The sequence below is a fragment of the Lichenostomus cassidix genome, chromosome 2 (genome assembly GCF_008360975.1).
Source record: "Lichenostomus cassidix isolate B80296 chromosome 2, HeHo_3.0, whole genome shotgun sequence".
Taxonomy (NCBI): Eukaryota; Metazoa; Chordata; class Aves; order Passeriformes; family Meliphagidae; genus Lichenostomus; species Lichenostomus cassidix.
Window position 1 is genome coordinate 79,353,820 of NC_139482.1, and position 25,767 is coordinate 79,379,586.

Consider the following 25,767-nt stretch of genomic DNA (forward strand, 5'->3'; position numbering starts at 1 on the left):
AGTAGGTGACATGAAGATAAAGTGAAATTACTTTCTTTCATGGGATTAGGGTTTACAAACTATTTCAGAACATTCAGCTCTTTGTAAATCCTATGCATGTACTGTATATATATGAATTTATAACAGCAAACTTAGTTTTACTGGAAAAAAACTATTTTTATACTGCATTAATTTTCATATCAACTTCTGGCCTTCCATCTTCCAAATGACTATATCCCCAAAAACAACAAAAAAACCCAACCTCACTTTACATCAGATGTGTTTAATTGTGTTGAAGCAGCTACATTATCTCTTACCCTCTTAGTATTTTATTATATTTGTCCTTGAACTAAGTAAAATTCCAACTAGCTCATTAATCAGGAATACTTAGATAAAGTTTTATTATTAAAAATGAAGTTTCCTTCCTATACCTTGAATAGGAGTGCTGATTGTTTATGATTGACACAGAACTGAATTCAATTGAATTTTTAGCCTTCTGTAAATTTGACGTAAAAATCAGACGTTCAAAATGACAAATTGCTTAGGAAACTAATGGCAGCTATTAGCTAAATAATAAGTCTTACAAAGATTTTTTAAAGCAAAGCAGGTCCAAAAAATCTGGCTGTTTCAGAGACATTTTGTTCATAACTGCCCATGTGGTCATCAATAGATGAAGCTCGGAATGAGAAAATCTCAGTCAGGTCCTAGGGATCTGAGATCTGCCTTCAGTACATAAAAACCAACTCTTCCAATGCAAATACAGATTCATTTACAAAATCTGCAGGTACTACAAATTCAATTGTATCTTCCTATCGCCAGTCAAGCTTAGCACTTCAACAATAATTTACTCATAATCAGCCTGAGTCGAAGCCAGCTGTGCCTCAGAATAAAGGCACATCTCCTATTTCTTTAGGAGACTTCTGCTACAAAAATATTTTCATGAAATCTGAACACAAGCTTATGCAAACACAATAATGCAAATCTTCTCTTGTCAGGTCATCACTGTGGCATAGAAAATCATCCTCATCCCAGGACTTACAGGCACTTTGTTGTTATATAATATTGTGCAACAATTTACGAGAAATGGAAAATACATATCTTATTACTATAATTCAATGATGACTTGACTTTTTGAAGATAACATCATAGTCAAATAAGAGAGAAGAAATTTGGACCAGTAATTTAAATTCATTACCAGCTTAGTTTCCTTAAGACACTATACTGTGTGTCTCAAGGAACATGTCCTTTCTCATCTGAAATGTATTTTGATGGATATTGTCAACTTCTTTTGATAATTTCATCTTGAAATAATTCTTAGAAAGGGATAAGACAGTAATTGCAATAAGTTCTTTGAAATACTGCACTAAACTTGAAAAACTAGTCATGCTTGGTTGATCTTTCAGTTTATTAAAAACTGCACAAACAAGTCTCCCAATTTCAATCCAGATTTGCTAAATATTGTCTGAAACATGTAATTATTACATATACCTAGTTTTACTTCAGTTATATTATTAGCATGGAAAGTTCCCATAGACTTCAATGTGACAAAGGAAGTTGCTGGACCTGGACCATGACAGAGGATCTGAACAATCTTCGTATGAAATACACATTTAAATTTATACATAATCTTAAAGAAAATAAAAACAGCAAAGAAATGTTTCCCTTTCCATCCAAAAATTCAAGCTGCCAAACTCAGTTCCAAGAATGACTGAACAAAAATTAAATATGGTTTATGCTGAGACAGAACATGCAGACACAACTAGTGTCTAAGTATCCTATACTTTAGATGACTCATCTAACTGTTGACTAACAGACTTTTCCTTTCCTTCCTCCACTGCTAGCTTCATCCTGTACCTGATGATGACATTTTTCACAAAGAAAAAGATATATTTTTAGTTAGCAGGATGGGAAAAGTATCACTGGCAACCAGGTATTGCAAGGTGTAATCCTTGAGCCTAAGCTTGGACAATTTGTTACTTCTGTTTCTCTTTATAATACAGTCTTTTGGAGGACAAATGACATGAAAATTCTATCACTGCATTTAACTCTATTCATGTTATTACTTTTTTTCTGTTTTTTCAAATTTTCACTACTCATTACTTTGACCAAATACAAATTGGAGGCCATAAGAACCTTTGTAAATCAAACAGGCAAATATAAATAGCAAAGGTGCTTTTACAGCTCCTGTGACAGAAAACATTTGCCTTGATATAATTTCCTTTTCTTTTTCCATCTTCTTCAAGTAAAACATTAAAACAAAAACAAAAACAACAAAAAAAACCAAACAAAAAACCAAACCAACCAAACAAAAACCCTAAAAAAGGCCCAACTTGAAGAAACCCTTAAGGAAGTAACCAAAGATTAGGATAGATATGCCACTCCTAAGTACAGACCTGAGAAGCCTGAGAAGACAGACTGTCTATATCTGAGAAGTCTGCAACTGACCAAAAAAAGTGAACAGCTTTCACCTACATATGGTTTTGGGTTGTCAGAAGAAGAGGCTTAGTCACTGAGAATGAAGCTGGCAGACAGCACCTGCTGTAAATGGGGTAACCCCTCCAGAAGTTCATCCCACTCCTTCTTACATTCTTACCCCTCACTGCTCTCCCTTATCCTTCCTCTGTGACAGCAGCAACAGCACTAAAAGGCCATATTGAAACCGATCTAATTCCCTTGTTCCATTTCTCCAATTCCAGAAGCAGGGCTCGATCCCAGCCCATTCTCTGACCTCCCCTGGTATCAGGGAACACTGAAAAGGTGATGCAGGGAGAATCAGGGGAGATAAGTGACAGGCAAAGGAGAAGCTTTTTGAATCTTGAGGCATCCTATGATGAATTCCCTCTCATGCAAAATAGGGATGTGAAAGGAGCAAACCTTGTGAGAGAAAAACAGATTTCAGACAACTCCCAGATTCTTTCAAAACCCTTCTGTCTCCAGAGAAACCCTTTCAAAACCCTTTCAAAAGGGTTTTCTTTCAAAACCCGTCTGTCTTCTGTCTCCAGGCCTCCATACGTTTCTCTACAGAGGGTATAGATTATTATATACCTTTATTGCTATATATTTAACTTCCAGGCTAACAGCTTCCAGACTAACTACTCAGATCAGTATAGCCAGCTGGGTAACCTTTGCAGTGTGGGGACAATCAGATGTCTTAGGTGCATTCTTCACTTGCGCATGCTGCTCATCTCACAGTTAGGCCAGATATGTACAATCCCCAGGGCCACGAAATGTCCTTATTACATGGGAATATTTGAGGGGAATGGAAGGAGGACACAGCTTGCTTCTAGTCTTTCAATCTCCTTTACCTTCATTGACAGGAAGACCTCTCAGCTCAGAAAATGAGGCTGGGCTGCAGAAGGTGGATCCCATGATGCTACGGTGTATCTATGATACTGTGACACCCAGTAATTTTATTATCAAGTACATCTTGAGGTTTCACTGCAAGACAGTGACTCCAGGTAACTACTGGATTATATACTATTTTCAGTTCAGTCAGATGCCTGTCTCAGGCTGGGAATCACAAATCCAGGGTCTTGTACTTAGCAGACTGAATTATATTCTTCCTCCACATGCAGACAAGGAGCTGCTTGAATCTTTGTGCTCTCCCTGTTGCTTCCTCCCTATTGTTGGCTTTAGTGACCAAGGTTACCTAACGTGAAAACAAACTTTTGGTCCAAACAAAAGTTCGGGCAACGGATTATTTAGTCACTTCTCTATTCGAGTGAAGACTGGATTGGCCACTCTGTTCTGCCACCAGCAAGCTCCCCTCTAGTTGCAACTCAGCAGGCATCGAGACAATGCCATACCAGAACCTGACGATGAGGTTTGGGGCTAATGCTAGTTTTGAGCCTAGAGAAGCTCTTCCCACAAGTCCTAGCAGTTGGGCAAAATCTGCATTGGCATTGAGGGGTGCTGCCAGGCTGAATCACCTGCAGCTGTAACTTTCCGATTTTGTCACAGGTGGATGGGCCACCTTCACCTAACCCAGGTAAGGGATATATTCTAGTCCTCTATGTGGTCAAATAAATATGGAAATAACCCCCACCCAAAAAAAAAAAAAAAGAAAAAAAAAAAAAAAAGGTGACCTCAGGCGGAAAACAAGGCGTTCTGGCTCTGGGAAGACGTGAGGCCTTCGGCCTTCCCAGTCTTCCCGTGAGACTGAGAGAGGGGCAGCCACCGCAATCGTCCGTCCGTCGCTGAGGTGAAGTGGGAACTTCGGCCAGGTGAAGCTCCTGCTCGCAGCAGAGTTTGGGAAGCTGCGAGAAGGCCAAGCGAGAGGTGGCAGCAGCGAGTCGCCGTGGCGGCGGTCGGCCCGTACGGCTGCGCCTCGGCTCGGCCCGGCGGCAGGTACCGCTGCCGAGCCCACCATGACTGACCCAGCGCGGCGGTGCGGGGCTGGAGAGGCCGGGGCGGGTGGATGGGAGAGCCAAGTCCCGCCGGAGCCGTCGGCCTGGCCGGCCCTGGCGCCCGGAGATACGCGGGTCCCTCCTTTCCTGCGGGGCAGGTACTGGGACAGCGCCTCGGGCAGCAAGGGACCGGCTGTAGGCGCTGCCCGGCCGCCTCGGCCGAGCCTGGGCTGTCCCCATTGCCGCGCTGATGCTCAGCCCGCTGCGAGCGGGAATTAGCAGCGGTTACCCCGGGCAACAACCCAAAAATTTGGTGGTTTTGTTCAGGTACCAAAACTCCGAGCAGCGAGTTGAAAGGAGCCGTGGAGTGGCAACTTTCAAGTGAGTGCTGCAATTGCATTCCACACAAGTTTCTCAGCGAAGGGTTGAGCGTCCACAGGAGTAAAACATTACTTCCATATTCCTTACCTATTTGCTCGCAAGAAGACTTCCGAAAACATGGTAGATTTCCCACCTAGGTTTCCCAAGCATGGGAAGAGAGAACCGAGGTAGACACAAGCCGGGGAAGGAGCTCTCCCGTCCCCGTTGCTGTCACCGTTTTGGCTGGCAGCCCTCAAGTTGCCAACCCATGACAGCAGGAGCCGCGGTCACTGCCGAGGGGCTGCTCCCCACCGACCCCCGACCTGGGGTGAGCGCCCACACCTGCTCCCGCCGCCCTGCCTCCCCCTTCCCCAGTAAATCAGAGCCCCCTGCCCGCGGGGTCTGGGGGAACACGGGGACGCGCCCCGCTGCGGCGAGGCTGGGGGACCCGGCCCGGCCCTACCTCAGCCCCGCCCGGCACAGGCGGCGGCGCCTCATCGGTAGCGGGGCCGCCCGCCCCCCTCTCTCCCCCCAGCGCCGGCTGCTCGGCCGCGGCGGGCGCGCTCCTGCTGGGGAGGGGACGGGCAGGGAGGGGCGGAGGCAGGCGGGAGGGAGGGAGGCAGGGCGGGCGGGAGCGCGGCGGCGGCAGATGCTGCGGCGGCGGCTGTGTCTCCTTCGGCCACATCCCGCGGCCGGTGCGCCCGCCCGGCGCGCTGCGCTACGGCGCCGCCGCGCAGCCTGCCCCAGCCGCCGCCGCCGCAGCGGCCCCGCGCCTCGCCCCAGCGGCGGGGCGGTGGATGCCGAGCCCTCCTCGCCCCGGCAGCCAGCGGGCAGCTGTCCTGCGGCCGAGCCCCTCGGAGCTGGATCGGCGCGCTCGCACGGCAGCGGGGACACACGGGCGCACACGGGCGCACACGCACGCCCCGGGGGGGGGCAAGCCGAGGATGCTGCAGCTGGGCAAGGTCAGGACCTTGCGGTGAAGCCCGGGGCCGTCGCTCGCCCCCCCCCCCCGCTCCCCCCCTTCATTCTTGCCTAGCGGACTGAGGATTTGCTGTTGGGTTTTGGTATATGTTCGGGAACAAGCAGGCTGAATCGGCGCCGATCGGTGAGTACGACAGGCACCGTAATGGTGCCAGGTCCGTCTCCCTCCCCCCCGCACACCCTTCCTGCCTGCGTGATATTTCTTCTTGGTGCGGGGTCCTGCGCTGCTCCCCTCGGCGAGGCAGCCGGGCTGGGTTGGGCTGCAAGGAGCGGTGTTTGTGCCTTCAGCCGAAAGGCAACAAAGTGCGTTATTTCCCCATGGTTCTTTCTCCCGGGCCTCCCCCCCTCCATCGCTTTCCTCCCTTTCTTTCTACGTTGGTCGTTGCTTATGTAGGGCATCCGCGGCACCGTGTCTCCTGACGCCCTGCACTAATGTGCTCGTTACGGCAGTGAAGTCATGGGCCAGGGAGAAGGAGGAGGAGGAAGACGAGGAAGAAGAAGAAGGGGCCCGGGGACCCTCGGGCGGGGGCAGCGCCCGGCCCTGCGCGGAGCTCGGGCCCTGGGGCGGCTCCGAGCGACTGCTGCTGCGTGTTTCTGTGTGTCTGTGCTGCGTGTGTATGTCTGTGTGTGTGTGTGCGGAGGGGTGTGTGGGGTGTGTGTTCTTCCTTTGAAGCCACCGTCTGCGAAATCCTGCGCTCGAGGAGCGGGCGGAGGGGGTGGGGAGGGGAGCCGCGATGTGCGCTGTGATGTTTCGTTGATCTATATTTAATGGCTGAAAGGAGAGATGCTTTTCTTTCCTTTACCCTTACCTTACTCTTATTCTGGTGTGTAATGTGCTTGCATCGATCGGTCAAATCGTAGCCTCAGCTGAATCAAGTCACCACAGAGGAAGGAGGTGCAGCGGCACAGGCAGTATGTGTAATACTCAAATTCATCTGGCCGGGGATCTTGGAGAAAAACGAAAAAACCCTGAAGAGGGATAATTTTAGAAACCATGTTAAATTTCCCCTGGAGGGACTGGAAGCACGAATTAATGGAAGAGTGTAATACAGTATCTTGTGCAGATACATTTTCTTATACTTTGTTAGGGTGTGCTTTGTTTGGATTCAGGGTGCCAGGATAACCCGATGCATTACAGAAAAAAAAAAAATCCAAAACTTGGGAGAAATATTTAGAAATGAATAGGCTCCTTTACTGAACACCCAGCTCTTAACTTTATTGGCTGTAGTAACTGATATCTTTGCCCCTTAAAACATGGATACCTTTTTATTGGCAATAACAAGGTAAAGTAAAAACTTCACATTGCAGGTTTATTTTCAAAGTCTTCATAGGTAGCCTATATGTAAAGTAAAAACAATGAGTCAGCCTGAGCTCTGCTTTGTAGCAAACCTCTCCATAGGGTACGTCAAGACTTACGTACCTCAAAACAGGGAGAGGACAACCCAAAATTATATGGAGTTTATGTAAGTCTGTTGTGTCTTTTGCAAAATCAAGAGAGGGGAAAAAAATCTTTGTCATTCCGTACTTAAGGATATATTCATCCTGTCTTAAAAAATAAGCTGATTATGTAACTTATGTAGGCTGGGTTTATCTTTTTCAGACAGCCTAGTTAGCTGGCCAGTGTACAAATGATATGGCACAAAGGGGTTAAGGGCAGGTCTCCAGAGCAACCTGCTGTATATCCTACTTGTGGGCCCCTGAGACTCGAGTGGCTTTAGGGCTTTTGTTGCCTTTACGCAGGTTATCTGGGGAGGAGCCCCAACACTAAACCCAAACCACCTAGAAAGGCTGGGATATTTAAGCAAAACATACGATGATCAAATACCCTTGTAAGACTAATTTCTGAGCCAAGTTGGTGAAGCTGTCTCATTTCCTTCTGTGAATGACCTGATCCTTTGGGAGCCTTGGCTGACTATCAGCTGCAAAACTGCAGAGAACTTGCGATCGATCACCATCATTAGTAAGAAGTTGATTAATAGCTCGGGACTGGGTTGAATGTGATTATGTTGAATGTTGTAGTTCCAAAACAGGAGATCACATCTTGATCACATTGTTCAGAGATGGTTTTTGCAGTCTGTTATATAAGAGAGGCTCGAAAAAAAAGGGTAGCGGGCTGTGCTGTGTATATGTACCGAAGGAAATACCCCCCAAAGCTGCTGGGAGGAAGCAAAGTATTCATTTCCAAATGCCAGTTGCATGAGTTTTGTGGACTGTAAGAAAGATGCTTTTGGGAGACAACTCCAGCTACAGTGCTTGAGTTCTGTTTGTCAGGTGCCTTAATAGATGTTAAAAGCAATGAATAGCTCATCGGTGACACAAGCTTCTGACATTTGCTGCAGGTTTTTTTTTGATAACGATACTGAAATAATTTTATCCTCACATAATGAACTCTAACAGACAGCTGCACAAAATAGAAATAGTAGCAACTAAAAAAAAAGGCGTTTGCATAATTCTGATTTGCATAATTTACCTTTGCTGATGGATGGTATCAATTTAATGGCTATGGTTCGGTGTTGAGTATTTGTTTCTTGAGACACGTGTAAAATCAACTTACACCACAAAGGAAGCGCTGGAGTAGTTTATTTTAAGGGTTTTAAGAAAAGCATTTTTAGGTAGGGGTGTAGATTGGCATGTAAATGGAGCAGATAACAGAATCAGCGGAACTCATGAGTGTTAAATTTTGCACTAAATTTCAGATACATTTTCTATTTCATGGTTCAGTGTGATACGATTTTTAGAACCAATCACTTGTGGAAATTCCAGCATATCTTTGTTAGGATTTCAAGCATATGTTTTCATCCTAGAAGCAACTGTTTTCAGGAGTAACAGCAAGATAAGGAAAATGCATTATTACAGTACTCTTCACTTAAATAAGGACCTGTGGTTTTGATGCTTATTGATTGTGCTTGTAAGTCATGAAGAGTTTGATATTTAAAGTTACAGCTGAGGTTTGACAAACATGAAAGTGATTGTTTTTCTCCTTTGAAAGTGTCTGTAAGATCTTACTACAGGGTGAATTTTGGGTGCTTATTTAAGTGCACAATATTAAATTTAGTAATAGAATTGTTAATAACATATGAGTAAACAATGGACCTTAATAGAAGCAGCCTTTTTATGGCAAATATGGCAAATATATTTTTCACGTGACAGAATGACTCTCAAATAGGCCTCAACCACATTTACTCTTAAACAAGAGATTGCTTTTGTCATGATAGGAGACATTATACCAGGAAACACATTCTATTTCTGACCTTGTTTTATGGGGGCAGGATGGGAAGAGTAATTTCTTTCATGTGAATAGGAAGTCTCCATGCAGGACAGATATGTAGTCCTCTGCTCACGCCCTGCAGAACCACACAACCCTTTGGTTAATGGCTCCTTGGTGGTTAGGCTCACCTGGAAAGAAATCTGAATGCAGCATGACACTCGGAAACAATTTCATCTATCCTTGTGGAATGTGCTAACTTTGTGTAATGAATGTGTTGTAAAAGCAGATTGCCTGACCAGATTCTCTGGCACTATGCTGGACAAAGTTTAAGGTCAATAGTGTTGAAAAGGAAATATGGTATCTGTATGTAAACCAGTTGCCATGTTAATAGATTTTTTCTACTTGTATGAACTGCCAGTTTAGTCTAAAACTAAGAAACAGAGAAACATCTCATTATCTATGAGAGCAAGCATTTAATTTTTTTTAATTGCTCTTGACATGGTAACTTCTAGTGCATCCTACTGGCTCTTAATCTGCCTATTCTACTTGACAAAATTCTATTACAGTAATAGGCAATAACTTCAAGACACATAAAGCATGGAACAGAATGTATTATTTTGTCCTTTTGGTCACTGCCTATTTTACTGAAGCCTCTGAAAAAAAACACCAAAAAAAATCCAACCTAAAACCCCTGAAGAACCCCCCCAGATTTCTAATGAAACTTTAAAACTTTCAGTTTTACTTTAAGTACTTCTCAGAGCTGTGTTAACCTTCTAAAATTCATACATAAGATAATCATGTTTGATGTTACATTTTGTTTTGGTTTATTGTGTTAGTCATAATAATTCTACTATATAATGAACCATTATTTTCCACTTGTTTAATTCATTTTAAGAAGCCACAAACATGCAGAGTTTGACTTGTAGCATCCAAAATCAAGAACATCTGAGACCCAAAGGGGCTTTACATAAAACATTCTGTGGTGAAAGATTTTTCATTTTCCCCTCCTATGTTTTCAATGTTTTTCTCTCCCACTCTTTTTTTTTTTTTTCTTGCCAACTTTACAATTGATTTCTTCATTCCCAAAAATCTTCACAGTACAGCAACTTCCTTTTGGTCAAGAAAATTACTTTTAGAAGCTGACAGTGTAACTTAAATTTGCCTGCTTAGTGTAATATAAATATCTTCTTTCTTCAGCCATGGGTACGTTCTCCTGTTCTAAAACAGTTAGTTGTTATTTACTTAAGTAGCCAAAATATCCCTTTAAGGCTGAATTTTTGGAGGGAGCCAAATAAAATAAGCAGGTAGTGTAAACATATATTCTGATGGGGTTCTTAATTGTTTTAAACCCACTGAATAAGACCTAACCCTTACACATTCATTTGTATTATATTTATATTAGATAGTTTCTTTCAAATTGCTAAGATGCTTGGGAAAATAATTAGAAATAAGTTTCAGTCTGGTGGTAGAAAATTGCTGTACCTTTTAGCTCCACTAGGATGACTAAAGGTTGTCATCTTCAACCTGTAAAAGTATAAGCTTTCCATCAGTAACAGCAAGCAGTTTGGAAGGGTGACTGGCAAAGATGGTCTGAGAGGTAACTCAAGGCTCCAGACAATGAGTTTCAAGGTGTTTTAATTTCTGCTTCCCAAGAGAGTTCTGTAATTTTTGAAGCTGGATGGCTGAAAGGCAAGAAAATGTACACTGGATGTTGAAAACAGAACATATGAACCATGTAGTTTTTCTTTACAGTTTTCCACCAAAATACTGAAATTCATGAGTGTGTGTATTTCTGGTACGATAGCTGATCTATACATGATCTTTGGTTTGCGTTTGTTGTTTGTTTTTTTGGGTTTGTTTTGGTTTTGTGGTTTTTTTCCTTGTTTGTTTGTTTTAATCTATACACTATTTTACATTTATGTGAGCAAAGAGTGTGACTTCTTTGAAGATGGCATACGTGAATCAAATTCTGGCATGTTGTAGTTGGCTGGGTAGTAATCAGGTTTCTTTGAAAGCAGGTTGTTGTTGTCCCAGTCAAATTTGCTTGTTCAAAAATAATTGTTCTTCTTGCCAAGAGGTTGACTGTTGTTTTACCTGTTTGGCATATGGGAAGGCAAAAGCTTTTTCATGGGTTTTTAAGATACGGATATTCATACTGAGTGAAAAAGCAGAGTGAGAAAGTGGAAGGCTAGGTCAGAGAATGGTTATCTAAGGAAACAACAGCTTAAAAGGTTTTCAACAGTGGAAATGGCTCAGGATTAAACATGTAAATCTTGCCTGTACAAACCTTGTTGTCTTGTATGCCAGAATTTGTAGTCAGTTCTTTAAATAAGCAGATAATTGAACGCATTCTTAACACCATCACTTTCTCACATAACTTATGCCAACCAAACTTCAGGACATCTTTTGAACATGCCTAATGGCATAATCTAATTTCTGCATGGTGTGATACCATAGTAGGTGAGATTCTGTGTGATCAAGAAGTTGAAGTCTCATGGAAAGTTGGAGTTGGGGCTGCTAAACAGTGTAGGTACTAAATACAGAGTGGTGTAATTAGTGAATTCTTACAAATCAAAATCTAGGTTATTCTGTGAGCATTTTGACAAATTTTAACAAAATGATTAGTCATATTTGATACTTTCTGAGTACTCCTGATGAAGCACCTGGTGCCTTGATCATCACATAATGGTAACCTGAACCTTCAGTTCAGTGCATAACCTCATCTGACCTAGTGTGCTTAGAAATGCAGTGACTAGAACAAAAAAAGCTCTGGGTATTTTAAAAAGTTTGTGTTTTAACGAAGGAGGTTGACAGTAATTGATGAATCATGAAATTCTTGCTGCAAATGGTTTTGAAGCTTGAGTTACAAGAATAATGTGATTTTATATGTGGATTTCCACTGCAGTGGAGATGTGTGTCATCTGATGGTACAGGGGAAAAGTTGGAAGTGTGATACTGCATGTCTTCTTTATAAGTGTTAAGCATATAGAATGCATTCTCAAAATTTTCACAACAACTAAAGCAACAGAAGACAGTTGGCTTCTGTTTTCTTTATTTCTGTCATTTAACTGTGTTAGCCTTCCCAACAGAAGGATTTTGAGTAACAGGGTTGGAAGTCCTGTCCTGCTTAGGGATCACCAGGTTAATGTCTATGTGATTTCCAGAAGTTTGGCCCATTCTGGGAACAAAAAGTGTTTGTAATCTGCCATAGACCTTGAGGATTGACTACTACACATACATTCATTCTGCTGATGACTTACAGAATCCTGTACCTGAATGCTCAGGGACAGGCAACACTAATTCCTCTTCTTCTGCCATAATAAACATGATAGTCCCTTACAGATTTTATAGGTTCACTACTATGTATTTTTGGTTGAAAGTGTTTCTGACAAGCTTGGCAGCTTATTGCACTTATTTTTCACTTCTGACTTCTATTGTCTTTACCAAGAACAAGTAAATTATTGCACAGTGCCTCAAAAGTCTTGGGGGACTCTGACTTTAATCTCCTCAAAGAAGAATGGACAGGTTGAGCTTAATTAGAAACATGCATGTCTAATCAAAGGGTACATTTAGAATCACGAGTTTTAAGAACTGGCTTTAAAAGCAGAGTCATGGTACCAAGAAATCCTTGGTATCATGAAGCCATGTATTTGTGAAGCATAATGCACTATTCTGTTAAGTAATGGTCTAATACTCTCAGGTAGACAGGCCTTCCTAATATGTGTCGTTACATACTCTTTTTTCAATAAAAACAAATTCCAAAGCATGCAATTCTGGTCAAATTATGAAAGTTCGTTAGCCCCTGAGTGTTTCCACTGGGATCCTGTGCACTTAATTCTCAATGCAGACTCTCATAATGAGCACCCAAAGGATGGATAATACTCCTCATTTCAGAAAGGAACAAGTATTTCCTTATATTCTGTGTATTTTATGTAGCATAGATCTGTTCAGCAAGAACTTTATGTGGATGAAGGGGAAAGCTATGGTGTAAAATGTAGCCTTTATATTTCTTCTTTACCTTTCTTGAGGTTGAGTTTTGATTAGTTGGCTTACATGTTCCCAATCTAATAAATATCTTTCAATTAAAAGTAGTCAAGAGTAATTTGCTTTTTAATTCTTACTTTTCTAAGTCTTGCTTTTTAATTCTTACTTTTCTATCTCTAAGTCTTGCATGTACAGTGCATGTATAGGTCTTGCTGTTTTGTTTTGAGGGATTTTTTTTGCCAGTGTGTATAAAGAGATGTGAAATTTTGGTGGTGAGTAATAAATATTTCTTCTATTTCATGTGTATTAGAATAACACAGAATAACACTATTTGAACTGAGCAGAGGAGACATCTGTTTTTGAGTAGTAAAAACAAAATTCCAGGCTTTGATCATGTTTTATGCCTTCAATTTAGCTTAGAATGGATAAAACTTTGTACAGATAAGTTAAGTAATTTAGTTTGATTTCTAGAATAAGATTCATGTATTTAATTGCTTTTGTGTGTGTGCGCGCGCAAGTGCAACATTAGTATTTAAGGAATATGCTATACCTGACAGTGCCAGCTAAGTGCTACATAAACTTGACCTCCTTTTAGGATTTTGGGACATCTTGGATTTTTGAGACCTAGCATCTGTGACTTCCTGAACATACAGGTGTCATTTCATTGGAAAGCTGGCTGAGCAAAGCCACTTCAAAGAACCTGATTTTCCTGTTCGTGTGTGAAGTCCCTGTATCTCCTTACTCAAAGGAGAACCTGTCAGTGAGAGGGAGCAGGGATTCGTCTACAGCTGCATTCTGCCCACTGGAGTCCTCACGCTGACACTGCTGATGGATCACTCTGCCTGAGACTCTCTCAGCAAGGTCTCCCCTCTGAAAGTATCCAGGGAGGAACTACTTGGCTTTTGATCAGTGATGATGAAAATATTTCAGGTCCCCAAATGACAGATTGTTGGTTGATCTATTGACAGAACAGACTTGGAGCAGTGATGTTTGTCAAGGAGCCAAAGAGTCTGCAATATAAATTGCTTTTACATTTTGGGGTTTGTTTTGTTTTTGTTTGGGGTTTTTTTGTTGTTTTTACTGTATGTAGTGTCCAAAGCAGAGAAAGAGATTTGAGATATTGCTATAGCAGGGAAAAAAAAAAGGCTGGATAGGCATTTGGGGACAGGGAGACAGAGTGGAAGGCATAACTCCTGTGTTGTCAATGAATAGGAAAGATGCTAACTTAATCATTTAACCCAAGTAGTTGATCCAGTTTGATGATTTGTAGCAAATATTTTTCAAAATACATTTTAAAGAGTGTTTTACTTGCAAAAAGTGCATCAGTTCGAGCAGAACATCTTGCACAGATAAGCAAAACAGTTGGAACATGTTTAAGAAATGTATGCATGCATATATTCTAATTTTGTGCAATAAACACATGGAATTAGTTGCACCTGTGTCAAATGTAACAATTCCTCTCTTGCATGCACGTTACATAACTTGCATATTAACCTCAAAAGCAATGTAATGCTGTATTCTCCCCCAGGCAAAACCCAATTGTACTCTTGTTGAATTTGATAACAGAAATCAAACTGATTCCATGGGACATCTGTGTTTTACTAGACATGCCTTAGTAATTTTTTTTTTCTATTTATTCAACCTTCTTTCACTAGACTCTAGTAATTCCACAAGATAATATTTGTCATTAAACAGTTGGAGTAGGCTTTTTTGGTGGCATTTTGTTTTGTGGTTTTTTGTTTGGTTTTTTTTTGGTCGCTTGGTCAGTTGTTTGGACTATTTTTGGTTGGTGGAGTTTTTTGTTTGTTTTTTTTTAAAGAAAATTACAGTTGTTATGCTGTTATCATTAAACAGGCAGGACAAGTAATCTCAGTAGTAAGTAATAATTTTTATACTGTTTGCTCAATATATGAGTTACAGGTGGGGGTAAAAATTATGGAGAAGTGAGAAAGAGAGGGAGAAAAAAGACGGAATACTAGTTGATCTAGCTAACTTATCTTACTGACAGATTTTTCCTGACCTGTAGAACAGTGTAATTTTGGAAGTATAATGTTTGTTTACTTGATACTGAAGTATGCTTGTCATCAAATGGAATTGCTCTCTAGGAAGTTGTATAGACCTCTAAAACAAGTGACTGAGTTTATGGAAATACACATTCTTGGGAATTAAGCAATTTATTCTTCCCCTTCTGCTGTTTTTAAATTCACTTTCTCATAAGGTATTTAGCATGCCTCCAGTAAAAAATTGTAATAAAGAGGCAAGGACTCCTCTTGGATTTTTGGAGGATTTAATATCCTCATCAGAACATTCAAGTATTCATGTTTTTCAAATACTTTTCTAATAAATCTTTACTTAAATGTGGTCTTTTGGTTCCACTTTGGATTTAATAACTACATAGTATTAGCAGATGGCCGAAATAAGGGGGTTTTGTCACATGGTTTTGTTTAGGAGTGTCTAATTGTATATACTATGCAATATATTCATGTTTTTGGTAAACAAAGGAGAATGGGTGGTGGGTATGAAAAAGATGGGTTGACCAGGAGGAATATGAAGAATGGAGAAGTGACACAGTCCTGAAATGCAGGTGTATAGCTGTGCTTTAGAAATTAATGTTGTATCTAAAACCTAGTATTGTGAATTAAATTACAAGTCTTAACTCTTTCACATCAACACAGCAAGTTACACATTTAAGGGAAGAGGATGCAAAAATAAAATTATTTTAGCCATCCTCAGACTCCATGGAAGTAGTAGATTTATTGCAATGATATTGCTTCCATTAGCTGAACCACAGCCAGACAGGTCTCAAGTCACACCATTCCAACATGGAAGGTCCTTGATGAATTATACAGGTGAGCTGAGGTGCTGTTGCTACCACGTACTGCCAAGGCTGGTTTTTTTGTCTAAACGAGACAACCACTGAAAACTTGTACCACACTTCCACATAGACCTTCTACCTTTCTGTGTGTTCCTGTGCTTGATACAGATTCTGATGGATTTCTGTCTCTCTTATACCACCTACTTAAGTTGGTTGTACATTAACTATTATGAAGTACTGCAGTCTTGTTGTTTCACAGTAAGAAAACCAAAGTTTTGCTTAAAAACCAGTAAAGAACTTCCTCTAATCTGAATTTCAAGTGGTTACCACACTTCGTAACAACATGATGAGAAATTTACAGAGTTCAGATTCTCTCTCACTTTTAAAACTTTTATTTGATTAGCAATATCCCACTAATAAATATATGCATATTCAAGAAACATGGAGAAGATTGGGTATTTCTGAATGTGTTGTCAGCATCCAAAGCTTGCACTTCTGTCTGTAGTCTGTGAAAGGGTTAGTGACCTGTGATTGATTTCCCAATACCAGGTTTTAGATACAAAGTGTATTTCAGAGGCACAGCTATACATCTGCATTTCACAGGAACAGTGAAGAAAGGAAGGCCAGCACAAAGCTTTTTCTATTTTGCACAGGAATCATTCTAGAGCTCCTTCAAAAAGGTGACTTACCTTGCTGAACGAATTTATAGAACATTGTATAATGTTTCTGATGTTTTAATCATCACATTTTTCATACATGTGTAGAAGAGAATAAAAAGGGACTTGCACTTTAAGATTTGAGCATTTATGCATCTAAAACTTTTGAAGTTTGAAGATATAGGCACCGCTTTTAATAGTACCTAAATATGACATTCAAATATTACCCAAAACATAACAGACATACAAAGCAATACTTCCTGTCTCTTCATTATTTATTTCTGTCAGGCAAGCTTCCTGTTTTGAATAGACTTTTTATTTGGTTGTCTTGAAACAGTCATTAACAGGTTAAATAGAATATCATAGAAATTACTGTGGCCTTGTGAAATCTGTTCTTGCATTTTTTTATTGTTTTAATAATCTCTACAGTTTATGATACTACTTTACAGGTCAAATAATTTTATGGTGCAAAAAGATGTTGTGAAGGGCCTGAAGCTGCTACCTCTAGCTGCAGGCTGGCTCCTAGTGGAATCCTCAGGAGACTCCTTCACTATGCCTGTTTGCAGCTATTGTTTCAAACTTTCTTACCATTCTGCTTACAGGCAACGAAACTTCTCAGTGTTTGAGTGGATGTGTATTTGCCTCCTATTGATACTGAATTTCAGTCAGCTAATTTTGTTACGGAACTGGACCATAGACCTAAGTTAGAGCAGAGCCTTGAAGCTAGTTGTTAATGTCCCAGTGTTTCCCACACAGAAATACAGAGTGGCCTCAACACCTGAGAGTCTGTCTGTGACCCTTTGCAGTAACAAACAGAGCCACGGTCTGGACTGTGCTTCAGCACTCTCTGCTTGTGAAGAGTGGTGTGCAACCAGTTCCTTCCCGGGGCACATTTAGAAAATTGCGTGCTGTAGCTTCATTAAGTGCACCCTGTATGAAAGACCATATGCAAGGATGCAGATGGAGGAACAGACTGGAATCATCTAAGCAATCAAACATAGTGGTGGCTCTTTATTTTGTACTACATCAGTGTTTTGACAACCGTGCTTAGATCACAACCCTGCTGAACCTGTGCTGTCCAAAACATACTCACAGATGGTCCTTGCGCTGAAAAGTTCAAAAACCTATCTAACAGGACTGCTGGAGGGAAAACAAGTCAAGAGAGTTTGAAAACAGGTCAGGTACAAGCATGAAAATAGGATCCTGGTTGCTTATGTATTCTGTCTCCTAGAGCATGTAGCCCTTTCCATGTTGCTTAAGCGAATAGCTATCTCTTGTTGCACTGCTCTCAGTGCATGGGTGGCATAAAACTTAACTTTGTTTGACTTCAACCAAAATTTTTTAAAATAGGTAACGTATTTTATGTGATGCAAGAGGCTTTTTTCCAGAACAGAAAATACCATTACTGAGGTTTTTTTACATCTCTAAGAAGATTAAAATAAGTAAAAAGAGAGTCACTTGGAAGGGTATAAACAAGCGGGGAAGAATGGTTAACTGTACTAGGTCCCTTCTCTGTGAGAATTTTAAGGAACAAAACCAGAACTTGCTTTGGCAAGAATACCAAAGCCCTAGAAAGCATAAGCAAAAACCCTGCTGCTGCTCTCTTACTACTGTATTATCACAAGAGTGTGTAAGGAATGGTATTAAACTCATCTATAGGCAAGAGTTTGTTGCTTTTGTTTCATTATGTACTACGAGAGAAGTGGACAGACAACATCTGTTCAAGCCTTGTTGTCGTACCAGTAATAATCTTTTCAATCCTTTGTTGTTTCAAGCAAAAAGGAGCAGTCTCAGAACAGGAGGATGAGGGGCAAATGTTTGAATTCCCTATATCCATAGTTTTTCTCCTTTAAATAAGGGTCAAGTTGATGTTGAAGTAATTGAAGGTTGTTTCAGCAAAATAATTAACATATGTAAGCCCTAGAATATTTGGACAATCTTTCAGCAATTTTTTTATTACTTTCACAAAACATTAATACTATCCTAATATTTGTCTAAAAATATCTCAGAGCTTTTAAGATGATTTCTCACAACTGGTCTTTTTTGACATAGTTTTTCTTGACATTCATTTTGTAAGGAGAAAATAAAACCAGAAGACAAAAGAAACAAAAATGAAACAGAAGGGGAAGGGGCCAAGGTGGCTGACCACCTTAGGCTTTGGCCCAGAAGATAACTGCAGACTTTTCTTTGCACTTGGTTTATTAGGTAAAAGTTGCCTTTATCACTTCATGTGTTTAAAATAAAGTAAAACATCTCAACAAATATAGGTAATTACTTTGATGGCAGGAATATATTATGTGTTTGGACATATTGTAGATTGTATTTATTGTTCTGGAATAATTTACAGATAGCAATATAATACATTCTCAAAGTCATAATTAATGCAATACTAATTTCAAAGGAAAATTTACTAAACCTAACAAATTCCATGAAACTTTAGTTATAGCTTTCGTAGCTGCTGCTCTTTCAGTCAAAATAATAATTAAAGAAGGTTTGCTGAGCAAAATTAATTCAATTTATTGGAGAAATCTAATTTACACAACTCTGATCCATTTATATGCTCGTAGTCAGCCTTGATATGGTCTATTGAAATTCACAGTGAATTTCAGAATGTCTGCCTTCTAATTATTCTAAATATCACTATCCTAAAAGCACATACATAAGGCAATTAGTCCTTATGGTTTTATACGTTTCCATTCCAGGAGCTACTCAAAACATATCTTTATTTTTCTTACCCACTGTTCCTCTAGGTTGTCACATTACAGTCAGCAAGGCTTGCGGAGTTAACAAACCACTTGCACCTCAAAAGGATAAATACAGCACGACTGACAGCAGTGTTTCCTACAGATATAATCTGAAGAGAAAATTCAGTTTAAAACCCATAGTTTCTAGGAGATAAGTTTATTTACCTCTGTGTGTGAATATGACAGAGTACTTTATCTCCTTTATCCATGGTATCGGTAATTTTTTATGTGCTAAGAGAATGGTTAGACTTCGAATCTTTATTTTTTTCTGCTTCCAATAGACTGCTCCACAGTTCAGCATCTTCCACTGACATCACTTAGTCTCCTCTCATAAGCTTTGCTCTAGGTTTATTTCCTGTGTTTTCAGATACTAGCTAGTTTGTTTTGAATACTGCTTTTTCCTGAGTTAGGGCACAGGCTGCTGTTAGTGAAAGAAAACCTGAGCTCACTCATCATGACCATGGTAACATGAAATTCTGTGGCATCTCATTATTGGTCTGTGACCAAACTGTCTCAGGATGGTTCCAGTAGGGCCTTTCCTTTTATTCTGGTGTGGACTCTGTTACAGATGCAAGAACATATCTGATCAAATGCTTACAAACAGCTGATCTGGGCTTCAGAATTATCTTCTAGACAATAGTTGCTTCCAGCAACAGAAAGTGATAGCTCTTTCTTTCTCATGCATTTCTAACATATTTGCTCACTGAAGAGTGCAGTTTATACCGATCCTCTTGATCATGGCACCTGCCCATCATCTACATTAAAAATTGTACTTACATACTAGATGTAGGAGATTTAAAGTCTCTAATAATTATCTTTGAAAGGTCATGGCTATCACGGGGAGGTTCCTGAGGACTGGAGGAAAACAGACATCATCCCTGCCTTCAAGAAGGATGATATGGAGAACTACACGCCAGTCAGCCTCACCTCGATCCTTGGGAAGGTGGTGGAGCAAATCCTCATGGAAACGTTTTCCAAACATATGAATGACAAGAAGGTGATTTGGAGTAGCCATAATTGATTTATGAAGGAGAAGACACACTTTTCCAGCCTGATGGCCTTCGGTGGTGAGATATGATGACCATGGGAGATGAAGGAAGAGCAACAAGTGTCATTTATTTTGACTTTATGGGAGACTTTTGACAGTATCCTCTAACCCACTCATACTCAATTTCTGGTGGATGGCAGCAGTGTGCTCTTGTGGCAGAAAAGATCCAACAGCTTCCTGGGCCACAGAGGGAAGTGACCCTTTCATTCTGTGCAGTACTGATGAAGCTATATCTGGACAATGTGCACAGCTCTGCTGTATTTCATAATTCACAGCTGTTCTTATGCTTTGCCATCTGTATTGTCTCAAAGAAATTCAGATACTAGTGGACTGTAGTATCAGTTTAACTTTGACTTAATATTGAACAAGGAACAAGGCTTTAAACCTTTAAATGGAAGCTGTTTGGGACCATGGAAGAATTTTGGATGTGGCCCTGATGTGTTTCCGCTCATGTTTGCTTTAACACAGTAGACAACTGGTTTCTTGCATATGGGAATTTGTGTGTGGTCTTCAGATTGTACAATGAATGTGGTGGTCATCCCAAGGATGTCACTTGCTTGTTTCTTGACAGGCAGATGGAAAGGAAATATTCTAATGCTGCCTGAAGACTCAGACATTGCAGGATGTAAAGGTGGTTTGCATGATTTCCAGTACAGCCCAAATGCCTGCTCTAAGTGTGTCTGTGCAGCACCATTCAGCCTTGTCTGAGACTGCCTCTTCTACATTCAAGAGCCAGTCTCCTGAAATTCAGAATTCACAGTAGGTAGAGCTGAGTCCCTGAGGAACCATCATCAGGATATTTCAAGAGTCTTATTACAGTTTTCTCCAAAGCAGATGCTATATGATTTTTGTTAGCAACTGATCTTCATTTCATTTCATTTCACCAGTCACTGATAAAGCAGTCTATTCGAATAAAGTGATATATATGTCTCAAATTAGTCTGATACTGGAACTGGAGAAATGTATAGAATCAGTGAAATGACATATGCCGAGCTGGAAGTGACCTATCAGGATCATCAAGTCCAACTCCTGTCCCTGCACAGGATCACACCATGTGCCTGAGAGTGTTTCCCTTATGCTTTTGAAACTCTGTCAGGCTTGGGGCTGTGACAGCTTACTTCCCTAAGGAGCCTTTTCCAGTGCTCAACCACCCTCTGGGTAAAAAAACTCATTCCTGATATCCAGTGTAAATATTCTCTGACTCAGTTTCATGCTGTTTCCTTGAGTCCTATCACTCACTGGTCACGAGAGTGAAGAGGTTGGTACCTGCCCCTCCTCTTCCCCTCATGAGGAAGTTGTAGACTGCAATGAGGTCTCTCCTCAGTCTCCTCTTTGCCAGGCTTTATAGACACAGTGATTTCAGCTGCTCCACATAGGACTTCTTCTCCAGACCCTTCACCATCCTTGTGGCTCTCCTTCAGATGGTCTTTAATAGCTTACTGTCATTTTTTGTTGTGGCACCCAAAACTGCCCCCAGCACTGGAGGTGAGGCTGCCCCAGTGCAGAGCAGAGCAGAGCAGAGCAGAGCAGGACAATCCCCTCCCTTGCCTGGCTGGTGATGCTGTGCCTGATGTCCCCCAGGACACACTTGGCCCTCCTGGCTGTCAGGACACTGCTGGCTTATGTTCAGCTTTCCCTCAACCAGGATCCCCAGATCCCTTTTCACAGTGCTGCTTTCCAGCATCTCATTTCCAGTCAGTCTGTCCATACATCCTGGGTTGCCCCATCCCAGGTGCAGAACCCGGCACATTTCCTTATTGTATTTCATATGGTTGGCGATTGCTCAGCCCTCTCATTTTTGAGGTCTCTCTGCAGGGCCTCTCTGCCCTCAAGGGAATCGACAGCTCCTACCCATGTAGCATCACCAGCAAACTTGGTATCCTTTGAGTTCTGCATTCGGGTCATTAATGGGCAGGTTGAGGAGAACTGGGCCGAGAATGAATCATGCCTCCTTTTTTCTGTTACTGCTGGAATACCCTGGACACTGTGTGTTTTGTTTTGGTTTTTTTTATTTGCTGTCTTAAGAAAATCAAGACAAGATATTTGCAGTAAAAGACCAGTGGCTGGAAAGCTCTGGATTAATGACTTGAAACTTCAAACTATTCTAAAAATAAATACTTCACAGTTGGAATTTCTTTGATATAATTGATGATGGAAAATGCCTCTTCAATATTCATATTACAGAATTACTTTTTCTTTTATAATGAAGTATCTAAAATGAGCTATTGCTTTCTGCTTTGTTTTGAGGAAAGTGTGTAAATCTGCTTGAAATACCTTTTATTTTTAGATATGGAGTGATGATAGCAGAAAATTAATGCTTCATTCCTGGTTTCATTTGTGTTGTACCTGAAGAGCAGGATCTGCTGAGATCTTAACAGGTAGTTCCTCATTATATAGTATAGGAAATTGCGTCCTAACACCAACTTCATCAAAAAGTCAGAAGGCAGTTTTGCAATAGAAAGTTCTTTTCCCTTTATATTTTGTATGGACAGGATTTTGTGGAAAGGTGTCTGGACAAATGATGGCAAATTGGATTATTAATACTACTTTTATTCAGAGAACATGAACAAAATATAATTTCCGCTTTATAAAAATATACCCATTTGACAGTAGAGGCTTGGAATATTATTTTACAGTGTTGCATGGGTGGGTGATCTATTATTTTGTTAGCAGTCTTCCAATTTGGTTAATTTTCTCATAAACTAAGTGAAACATTCATTTTTATAAAGCCACGGTTATGTGATGATTCCCTGTCTTTTGACAGGGGAATACTAATTGTGATCTGTTTTTCTAGTTGTTCCTACAAATCCAGAAGTCCTGGGCTGATGGAATGAGATGAACAATCTGATCACAAAGAATGAAACCAGAACGGATTTTCTAATATATTAGCTTTGCATTCTTGCATAAACCTTTTTACAAAAAGCTTCACTGGTTCGAGACTTGAGTTCTGGATCATAAGCTCTTCTAAATTTTATGATAAATATCTGTCTTTTGAGTTGTTTCTCTGTGGGAGCAAAACCTCTAGAGGGTGCCAAAAACTGGTTTTGGTTAAAGAACCTGTTGGGTCCTTGCCAGAATGGGGAAGTGGAGGTCACAGATCATGCCCTGAAAGCTCTTCTGGCTCCCAATAATTCAGGTTTTTTAACTAAGTTTTTAGAAAAACTTAGTTAATCTTCGTTTATAGTTTCTCCAAAGAGGAATAATACATCTTGTCTGTAATGTCACACAGAGCATACACTAAGATAAGTACTGTTTATTTGACCAAGGCTTCTTGTACCAGCAGACTCTAGATGTCTATAAATTGTAGATTTTCCCATTCCTTTGTAGCTCTTAATCTTGCCCTTCACCATTGCCAGGTTTTAAAAAGGTTTAGCTAGTATTAAGCATACACTGCATTTTAAAGGGAAGCAAAGAAAATGAAAACCAACCCAACCTCCCCCCACCAAAAAACCTCCAAAAGAAAATAGGGAGGAAGGGGAGGAGTTCAGTAGCAGAGATAGGTGCCAGGCAGAAGGTCCAAGAATAGGTTCTCTTAGTAGTTACTTCTAATTGACTTCTTGTCATGTAACTACGTTTTAAGAGTAACTATATCAGATTTTTTTTTCTAAGAAACACTGTTTTTATAGCAGTTAAACATGCACATGACAAAGTATTGCCAAAGAAACCAGTTTTCAAGCTGCATCACTGCCAGTCATCTCCAGCTAGTGGTGGTGAGGACACTCTCAGAAGCAACTGTCCGATAATTGGTCTTGCTGCACCTTTTAAGATACATGAAACGGGCTTTGTTTCTTATGTCTCTCTGCATAGATGTGCCAAAAATACCTGGGTATGTTCACGTATTTTAGGTTGAAATATTGCTAGGAATTCTTCTCAACTGCAGCCTTGCACACAGCCTCAACAGTTGTGGTTATTGACAGTAGTGATGTGCTTTTAAATATAAAGTGGTATATCCAAGTTGCAGCCATCAGCAAAGATTAAAAGTTGGGGAAGAATGTTCTCAGGAGTTTTGTAGGGATTTGGAAGCTTCTGCTATAAGATATGATTGTTTAGGGGATTTGTATATAAGATAGGACCATTGCCCCCACCCTTCAGGGTATGGAAAACCTTTGTATTCTCGTCAACACAATCAAATTCTGTTCATAATTACTCTCAAAAGTATGTTGACATGAGTGGGACTCCAGACATGAGCGAAACCAGTGGGATTTGCCCCACATTATATTATCTCCAAAGGAATTTGATGATTTATATGTATTAACAGCATTTACAGTTCCTGATCAAGATCAATATTTAGTCTACAGAAATTGTGCTGCATATAAATTAATTACATGACCTTCATAAAGAAGACCTTAAGAACACTGAAGACTTAAGAGCCTGAAAAAACTTCTCTTAAAAAAAAGCATATATTCTTAGCTGGAGATGCTCGTTTTGAATAGAGCACTGAGAAAACATGGTGAAAAGACTAGCTAAAGATAAAAGTTGTCCCAGTAAAATATTGACTTGTTAGAATGGCAAGGCTATGGGCACAATTGACCAAATCAATTGGTTTTACCAAAAAGTTTTATTTATGAAGCTAGTCATGCAAGTACAGAGAAAATCTGACGTAATTTCTAGGAAAGATCAAAACTTGGGGATTAAGGAAAAGGGAGGAGGGATGAGTCTGTTCATTAGATTAAAAATTAGTTGAACAATCTAAAAAAAAAAAAAAGAAAAAGTTGAAGGATCCTTGCCCTTTGGTGCAATCAGCTGAGGCACTGCAGGTGCGTGGAAAGGATCTTTCAGGAGTGAATCATGATCTAGAAAGCACACCTGCAGATGCTAAAGAAGCTCAAGCTGTCTTCCATTGCCAGATGAAGCAAATTGATTGCAGACTGTTAGTACTTCCTGGAAAAGTGTTTTTTGTTGGAGGGCTTTTTAATTTTGTAGCAAATAAAACAATGAGAGTTGGAGTTGGCGGGTAATATGAACAAATTGATTTTAGAAATGAATTTACACTTTTATTACTGGTTGTAGTTCATAATGGAAATGAAACTATCAAATTACAATAGTCTGAATATACTTCTTGAATGCTATATATGTATTTAAAATACATAAATTGTCTGATGGGTAAACTATTTTATTGTGAATGTCAAATCAAATGGTAGTCTATTCTGGCTTTACTAGTGAATTCATTACTGAGCTAATGCACTTCAGGAGTTATTATTTAAATTGTTCTCAGTTGCTCACTACTCTTTAGTGTGCTGGTTGCATATTCTGTCCTTCCTTTTGAAAGAACACTTGAAGGTCATTTATTTCTACTTAAATCACCAAAGGTAAACTGGTTACATTTTTGATGTTATTGCTTCTCTTGCCATTGGCTCTGGGGCAGTTTCCAGAGAACCATATAGGTACAGCAAACCCTGGTTTAATTTTTCATTTCAGGATGGTGGAATGTAAGAATCTTACCAAATTTAAAATCGTGAACAAAATCTCATATGCAGCTCTAAGGACCTGGTTTTCTCCATCTGAAATTCATGAACTATTGGATTTCCATCTTGCTGTTGAAATATTCCATAAAACTAGCACCAGAAGACAAATCATAGCCTTTGATTGCCTTTTCTCACTGTTCTTAAGTTTTCACTTCTATCCACTTCTCAAATGCACAAGGGA

At 40.3% G+C, this 25,767-nt stretch overlaps 1 protein-coding gene across 4 annotated transcripts in view; it reads left to right on the top strand.

Annotated features, from left to right (window-relative positions):
- Window positions 1–4,686: 4,686 nt before the first annotated feature.
- Window positions 4,687–25,767, top strand: part of CTNND2 (catenin delta 2) — a 638,189-nt gene continuing 617,108 nt past the window's right edge. For 2 of the 4 annotated variants that reach the window (XM_085052134.1, XM_085052136.1), the window contains exon 1: window positions 5,463–5,790. In XM_085052134.1, the coding sequence (XP_084908260.1) occupies window positions 5,754–5,790 (37 nt within the window). In that variant the 5' untranslated portion in view covers window positions 5,463–5,753. Of the gene's footprint in view, window positions 4,707–5,460; window positions 5,791–25,767 lie in introns of those variants that run through there. The other 2 variants (XM_085052133.1, XM_085052132.1) reach the window with 2 other exon arrangements.